Raw genomic sequence first — 8,275 nt, forward strand, 5'->3', positions numbered from 1 at the left:
CTATTTCAATTTATTTCTTAAATTTTTCACATTAAAGATATCTACAGGAAAACCCATTTGTAAAACGTGGTTCCAGCTTCTTGGACCCCTGCATATGATATGGTTGAAGAGCATATTTGTTTTTGAATTAATCGTCTTTAAAAATTTTTTTTTTCTCTTTTTCTTTTTGCGTTACAGTAATTGTAGTAATAGCTGAACATCTGTGGTAATTTATTCAAAAGTTGTTTGTAAACAAAACAAACTGCACAGTGTAGCTTTAGTTGGTTGAAGCTTAAATTATTTGTCTGCTGAAAAAGAGGTTTTGCATGAGTGAGTTTTTTTGATACTGTTATTGTCCTAATTGCTCTTTTCATTAATATTATTATTGGATTTGTTACTGTTGAACATGTACCTGACCAGATAATATTACAATAAGAAACGTGCGGCAAAACTATAGTGTTGTAAAGCATGTTCAAGCATGGTTTTGGTAAATAAAATTTGATTTTGTTTATGACCCCAATTGATCTTGACAATTTAGAACAGATGTTAGAAACATGTGGCTTAACTTTTGGGGTTCAACATAACTCCCAAAAATTTTACTGTCTTACTTTCTGTGATGAGAGACAACCTGAAGAAATGTCGACTCAACCCAGGCTCCTATTGTAATGATGCTTTTCGGCATTCGGAGAAGAGAAGGAATTGCAAGTCCGCGGTCGATGGATTTTAAAGAATTCAAATCGCTCACTTGATGATAAAAGAAAACGTCGTAAATTCGATGTTCAAAGCAGCATTGGCACGGGAGCATGAGTCTGTCAGTTTTGTTCACGGGGATGCTTGTCAAGAATTGGACTCTTTGCTCACCTGAAGACCCACCGATGACGCAATCCATCGTACCAACGGTGTAGTGTAGTAAATAAAAATGAAAAATTCGTAACAAAATAACTAAACGTCTATAAAATTCAATCTGGGCAAATTTCTTATAAGTGCCACTTGATAACAAAAATTCAATTTTTTATTAAATCAATCCAAAACTAAGTTATATATGATTACATTAAAAAGTAAAAAGTAAATTGTCAAAAAATGGTTACAAAAATCATATTTGCAAAAAATAAAAGAAGCAACAAACAAAAATTTTTAATTTTACTTATTTAACAAACAATTGAAAAAAAAATGATAATATATTTCATTGGATGTCAACTTTTGTGGTTTTTGCTGAAGCAAACTCGTTGATTATCTATCTCATCAATATTTAAACAATTCATTTCATTTTCTTCAATACTCAGCAATGCCAAGCTGCTTAATCACTGTTGACTCATTGTAGCTTTAAAATAATTTAGTATTAATTTTAATCTATTGAATGCTTTGGTTTCCGTATTTAGTTATAAATTTAAGAAGATCTTCTTATGTTAAAATATTTTTTTCACGAGTAGTCATTCTGCAGTCAGATATATCGTGATATAATTCAGTACAATCAATACTGAATGTAAACATTTTATTTTCAAGTTATCATTTTTTTGATTGTATAATATTTATTTATTTATTTATTTATTTGACCCAACTGACCAGAGGGCATTGACATGCCGCTTACCCAGTCAGGGAAAAAAATCAACAATTCTTCAAATATAATAAAAAAGAAAAAAAAAGAAGATTCAATAACTAATTAATAGTAACAGTGAAGCAGAAATATAATGAAAACAACCAAAATAATAAAATAACTACCAGTCACATCGTCAATATCATTCAGCTAATCATTAATGAGCAAAGTTAAAAAATAACAAGTATGGTCAAGGTCATAAACAGTGAATTAAATGTGAACAGCTAAAAATATATATACATACACACACACACACACACAAACACATATATACAGCATTTAATTCCAATAGAACACAACACGAGATTCCTATAATACAGTGTAAAAAGACAAGTTGAACAATATATGGAAAGCATAATTGTGTTAAATGTTTGAAATATTATATAATTTATAATATATCAAAGAGTAAAAAAAAAATGTATCTCGAAAAAGAAAGAAATGACAGGTTTTGCATAATATGGAGACCATAATCAGAAAAATACAAACAATAAACATGGATAGTTATTAAGTTATTTAATCTGCAAAAAATTTCTAAGGTCAACAGTAAGTAGTTTCGTTTTAAAAATGGCATATGAAGGTGAGGAAACTACTTCCTCAGGCAGTGCATTCCAAATTTTAACTATCCTGTTGCAAAAAAAGTATTTTGTTGTGTTGTTATTAGAATTGGATTCGTGCAGTCTACGGTGATGACCTCGAGTTGATAGATATGACGACGGGGTAAATTGATCAATCAGATCGGAGTTGATGATGTTGTTCAATATTTTGAATAAAAAACACAGGTCGAAAATCAATCTACGATATTCTAACGTTTGCAAGCCAACTGAGTTTAAACGTGATAGGTATGGAAGATGGCGAATTGAGGGGATGGCTTTAGTAAATCTTCTCTGAACACTTTCGATCTTCATCAGCTGATATCGATAATGAGGATTCCAGACAGGAGAACAATATTCCAACAAGGGACGAGTATAGGTACAATAAGCTTTAATTAGTAGGTTTTTGTCTCTTGATGTAAAACATTTAATTATAAGCCGAGCTCGTGTTGATGCCTTGTGCGTGATGTCATTGATATGCCGATTGAAGTTAAGTTGTTTGTCAATTATTACGCCAAGATCTTTAAAACACTCATTAGGTGTCAAAACATGGTGATCAATCGTGTATTGATTTGTAACTGTAGTATTTCTTGATGGAATGAAGGAACAAGTTGAGCATTTGTTAGGGGACAGTGGCAGTTGCCATTTGTTACTCCATGATACGATATTGTTGATTGACCGTTGAAGTTGAATAGAGTTAGATGATCGGGCGTATAATTTGATGTCGTCCGCAAAAAGCAGCATAGAAACAGGGCATGATGAAATGCAGTCATCTATATCGTTGACGAATATGAGAAAAAGAGTTGGCCCAAGGACACTTCCTTGGGGAACACTAAAATTTTTAAAATCCAGAAAGAATCCTAATTTTTGACCAGCTTCATTTAGTCATGCAAATCTGTCACTAATCTCTGAATTTATTCTGTCAACAGCGCTTTTCATAATTCTTCGTAGTTCTTCCTCGGCATGCAGACCAACGTCTTTACATGTTTCTTCAGACCATCGTTTTTTCTTTTTGTCCGTCTTTCAATTTCCACGTCGTACTGTTTGAACAGTTTTTTCCCGTTTCAATACATTTCTTGACAATTAGATCTTTGTTATTAAACAACTGATTTTTAAGGGCTTCAGTATCATTGGCTGCGTTATAAAAGTTTATTTTAAGATCCTGTTGCCTCTTTCGAACACGGTAAATGAATTTCAAAATTCGATACCAGAAACTTTTCAAAATAACAAAAAAATCAAACAATGTAAGAAATTTGCCCCAGATCTTGTTTCAATGGTCTGTGAAGCATTGTTTATTAATTGCTCCAGTAGGTACTATATATCAAATGATTTTCGAACTCTATTTCGTTTCAGATTCTGATTTAAGTGATATATGGACAGGACACCATCTTTCAATTTATACAATCGTTGTATTGATCATAAAAAAAAACATACAGCTCTTCATTTATTTATTCCAAAAAATGTTATCATTGCAATATCTTCTTTAGCTACATGTACACCCACTCAATTTAGGGAAGGGTTATTACAATTCACAAAAAGTGCTGAAGGATTCAATTTCTTTATACGTTCACTGTCACCATTTTCACGACCAGCCATAACATTAGCGTTGAGATCAACAATTTTCAAAATCTATTTTGTCTTCTTTTAATCTACTAGTAGCAGTTTCTACTAAACTTTTAGCATTTTCTTCAATTTGTATAAAACTCAAAAAAGATATTTTTATTTGAACAGTCGTAGTCAATATCAACATATCATAAACTTGGGACATTTGTTTACGACATATTGACTAATTTTTACCTAACAAAGGTTTGACAATATCTGCAATTACAACATTCCATTTGATGTTCTGTGCAATGATAGGATATGGATTTCAACAATGGTTTTTCCATGACAGGTAATACTTTGACCACTCGCAGTTGACAGGTGAACGGCAGTAGGTTGCAAACATAATCATGCTGAAAATTTTGTTGGAATGATTGTGACTGATGCGCCTGTATTTACTATTAATTTTAATGCTGTGCATCCAATTCTAGCGGCAACTTCAAAAAGTGGAGAGCCGATTGATGCGACTTCGGCTCGCCTGATCAGTTTTCCGACGGCTGGGGTAAAGAAATGTTGTCTGCGGGTGATCTTATCTGGGTTAGAGGTGGAGGTCTTGAAGATGGTTGAATTTGTAAACTTTTTTTGTTTGGCCATCTGCACCATGGTTTGCACATTTTCGATTTGTCGCCAAAATGTAAGTGCAGATTTGAGTGCGTTGGTCTTTATAAAATGGGCAAACGTTGATTAGGATGTTCGTATCAGGGATGCTGTTTGTTGAACTCGTTCTGTTGCAAAGTGTGTTGTTGTTTTTAGTGGTTTCTCTTTTCATAGCGTAAATTTCGTTTTAGCAAATGGGATTAGTTCATCTGCTAAATTTCCCAATCACTGTAGATCGAAATCTTTTTGTGCGGCGATGAATGGAGAAATTGTTGTTGGAAGAGCTTTTATAAATATATGACGTACAAGTTCGTCTCCCCCTCTAATTTTATTAGCTGTTGCTAATAATTCTTGTAAATAGTGTGATGGTCTGCCGGTCATTTTAGTATCTCCGATCAAGCGAGCGAACAATTCTGGTTTTGGTCTTTTGTAAATCGGTATCACCGCTGTTTTAAGGCCGTCATAATTTCTATCATGAAACAATTGTTGTGGTAATTTTGCAACCAAATTTGCCGGTAGCGATGATAGAATTTTCGATTAACTAACTTTTCGGAGATGAAACTGAGCTTCAGCAATTGCAAACCGTTCTGTCGATGCTGTATCCATAAAGGTGGGCAACTTGATGGATATCATGTCGATATTATTTAATCCGGATTCCGCCATGTTAAAAATTAAAAATTTATTGCGAAGAAGTCAGAAGAATCACGTCGGGGTCACCAATTTGTTAGTAGGAGCGTTCTGCTACTAACAAGACACCTTGTTGTGAAGTAAAATAAACAAAACAATTCAGGCGTAAAAAATATTAACTTTATTCTAACGTGAATCTCGAACCGTCTCGTTTACAAGCTCTCAGGAAAAAGAAAGAAGATCGAGAGAGAAGCAAAAAAATAAAAATTAACATAGATTAGGTAACATTGAAAATTGCAATAATCTTTAATAATAATTAATATATAAGATAATTAATAAATGATTGTTGATCTCTACAGAATCTGCGTTTAAACAAACAACTAATGATTTGGGCACCCTAATACCAAAGATTACTAATTTATATTTATTTTAAAATCATATTTTCAAATATTAAAAACTAAATTGATCGTTCGAACAAAATTAATTTGTATAATTATAATTTTGACAAATGTTATAATTTAAGCTTTTGATTTTATTAAAAAAATATAGAAATTTTTACAACGCGCCTTCTTTGTGTTAAAATATTCAAATTGATGGTTGGGCGCGTTTTGAAAAAATTTGTCAAACAAAAAATTACATTAATTTAGGCCATATATTTAGAATACCTAAAGAGAACCGAACGCACCCGCGCACATTTTCAGTTCGTTTTAGAGTCTGGTCTCATTTTTTAGTTCCCATGATTATACTTCATCTTTACCTTATTTTTTCAATTTTTATAGTTTATTGATAATTATTTAATCATTTTTTAAAAATTTTATTAATTTTAATTAATTTTTGATTGATTTATTTCATGCATTATTTAATTTATTTATGAGTAATTAGTGTCTTTTTGGTGTACGTATAGCGGAAGAAATTTGAAATAGCCATGCTTGACAGGCATCCCACTGATTTAGACGCTCTAATACCAAAGACCACTAATTTATATTAATTTCCAAATCGAGTATTCCCAGACTAAGATATATTTTAGCTAAATTGATAATTTTAATCAAAATATTTTGTTTAAATTTTATATAATTTTCTTAAATGCTTTTAATAATCTTTGGTTAGATATTATTTTTTATAGAAAAACTTCAAATCCACCCCCTCGAAATGGCACCCGGGCAATTACCCAGACTGCTCCCTCGCTACGCCACTGATATATATATATATATATATATATATATATATATATATATATATATTTGGTAACAGACTGTTGTTAACGCAACATTTCAAAAATTTAAAACTACTTTCAACATTGTTAAATTTTTTTATATTTCTTTTTTATTTATTAATGTCAGAGAAATCAGACATTTTATTGTTTTTTAAAAATTTTTATTAAATAAATTTGCAAATAGCTATTTCAAGTTATAGATAACACATCTTCAGTGCATTATATATAAGGTATGTAAGATATTTGATAAGAAGGAACAAGTAATTATTAATTTATATAAATTATTTAATTAAAACAGAAAACCAATAAAATAAATTTAATGACATTAATTAATATAAAACGCGATTTTTAAAATTTTAACGGCAAGATTGTTTATATTATGGTTGTTAAGATAAATATCAACGCTCAGCCGAGAAGCGCGAATTAATTTATTTAATTAACTACATATTAATAATATTATTTTTACAATATTGTAAAAATTGTTTAAATTGTTTAATTTAATGTATTAAATTTATTATATATATATATATATATATATATTTTGGTAACAGACTGTTGTTAACGCAACATTTCAAAAATTCAACACTACTTTCAACATTGTTCAACTTTTTTATATTTCTTTTTAATTTATTAATTTCAGAGAAATTAGACATTTCATTGTTTTTTAAAAATTTTTATTAAATAAATTTGCAAATAGCTATTTCGAGTTATAGATAACACATCTTCAGTGCATTATATATAAAGTATGTAAGATATTTGATAAGAAGGAACAAGTAATTATTAATTTATATAAATTATTTAATTAAAACAGAAAACTAATAAAATAAATTTAATAACTATAAACAATATAAAACGCGATTTTTAAAATTTTTAACTGCAAGATTGTTTATATTATGGTTGTTAAAGTAAATATCAACGCTCAGCCGAGAAGCGCGAATTAATTTATTTAATTAACGACATATTCTTAATATTATTTTAACAATATTTAAAAACGTTATTATTATTATTATTATTGTTGTTGTTAACGTTATTATTATTATTATCATCGCTGTGGTTCTTCTTGCTTCTTGTGATGATGTTCCATTTGCAAGTGATATTTGCGCTGTGGGTTATAGCGTTGGTATCTACGGTGTTGACACTGTTGTTGTTGTTGTTGTTGTTGTTATTGTTGATGCTGTTGTTGTTGATGTTGTTGTTGGTGTTGTTGATGTTGTTGTTAGGGTTGTCACTATTGATGATGTTCCAATTGCAACTGATATTTGCGCTGTGGGTTGTAGCATTGGTATCTACAGTGTTGTTGTTGTTATTATTGTTGATGTTGTTGTTGGTGTTGTTGATGTTGTTGTTAAGGTTGTCACCATTGGTATGATTGTTGTTTACATCATCAATATTGTTGGTGATAACATTGTTATAATTATTGCTGTTGTCGTAATTGTTGTTGTTATAATTATAATGATTGTTGTTTTTATTTAGTAGTCTATTTGAAGGTAGAATGTTGTTAGACTGTACTTGAATGTTCATGGAGGGATTTTTGTTTTGTATGAAAATTGATTCAGCTATTTTCAGGTTTGTGATGTTGTTATTGCAATAAACTATGTGCGTGTTATTTAACATTTGTCGTGTTAAAGTGATGTTATGCTGTTGTTGATAATGTTGTTTAATTGCTCCATCTTGTAGATGCATGGTCAAACGTCTTGACAAAGTGGTAGTTGTCATTCCAATATATGAAGCATTGTTGCGGTGCGAACATTCACCGACGGAGCATTTATATTCATATATTAGATGACTTTGTTGTAGTTGAGTAGTTGCAGGAAGGCAATTATTTTTCATGATTAGTTGGGATGTTTTTAAATTTTGATAGTAAATTCGAAGAACAGCATTATTAATTGGATTTGAGGCTACTACGTTTCTGCGTATTATTCCTTTTAAAATTCTTTCATCTTCTTTATACGCCATTGAAAAGGTATTTTTGTAATAAAATATTATCTTATTTTTGTCATTCATTTTGTTGTCGATTTGGTTTCTAATGATACGGCTGTTGTTGTTGCGGTTGTTGTTATTGTTGTTGTTATT

At 30.4% G+C, this 8,275-nt stretch overlaps 3 protein-coding genes across 3 annotated transcripts in view; all 3 read right to left on the reverse strand.

Annotated features, from left to right (window-relative positions):
* HELRODRAFT_180338 (hypothetical protein) lies at positions 1-868 on the reverse strand (the record flags this gene model as incomplete). The annotated part of the gene is made up of 2 exons (XM_009029657.1): positions 1-88; positions 588-868. 2 exons carry the CDS (start codon positions 866-868, stop codon positions 1-3), a joined length of 369 nt encoding a protein of 122 aa, XP_009027905.1.
* A 1,214-nt stretch (positions 869-2,082) lies between these two features.
* Positions 2,083-4,368, reverse strand: HELRODRAFT_180339 (hypothetical protein; the record flags this gene model as incomplete). The annotated part of the gene is made up of 4 exons (XM_009029658.1): positions 2,083-2,197; positions 2,381-2,481; positions 3,161-3,334; positions 4,204-4,368. The coding sequence occupies 4 exons, from the start codon at positions 4,366-4,368 to the stop codon at positions 2,083-2,085; spliced, it is 555 nt and encodes a 184-aa protein (XP_009027906.1).
* Positions 4,369-7,177: 2,809 nt separating this feature from the next.
* The window catches only part of HELRODRAFT_180340 (hypothetical protein), a gene marked incomplete at both ends in the record, with an annotated part of 2,243 nt that continues 1,145 nt past the window's right edge, over positions 7,178-8,275 (reverse strand). The window contains one exon of the mRNA XM_009029659.1: positions 7,178-7,622. Within this exon, the coding sequence (XP_009027907.1) occupies positions 7,178-7,622 (445 nt within the window). The remainder of the gene's footprint in view (positions 7,623-8,275) is intronic.

Source organism: Helobdella robusta, assembly GCF_000326865.2.
Source record: "Helobdella robusta unplaced genomic scaffold HELROscaffold_61, whole genome shotgun sequence".
Classification (NCBI taxonomy): Eukaryota; Metazoa; Annelida; class Clitellata; order Rhynchobdellida; family Glossiphoniidae; genus Helobdella; species Helobdella robusta.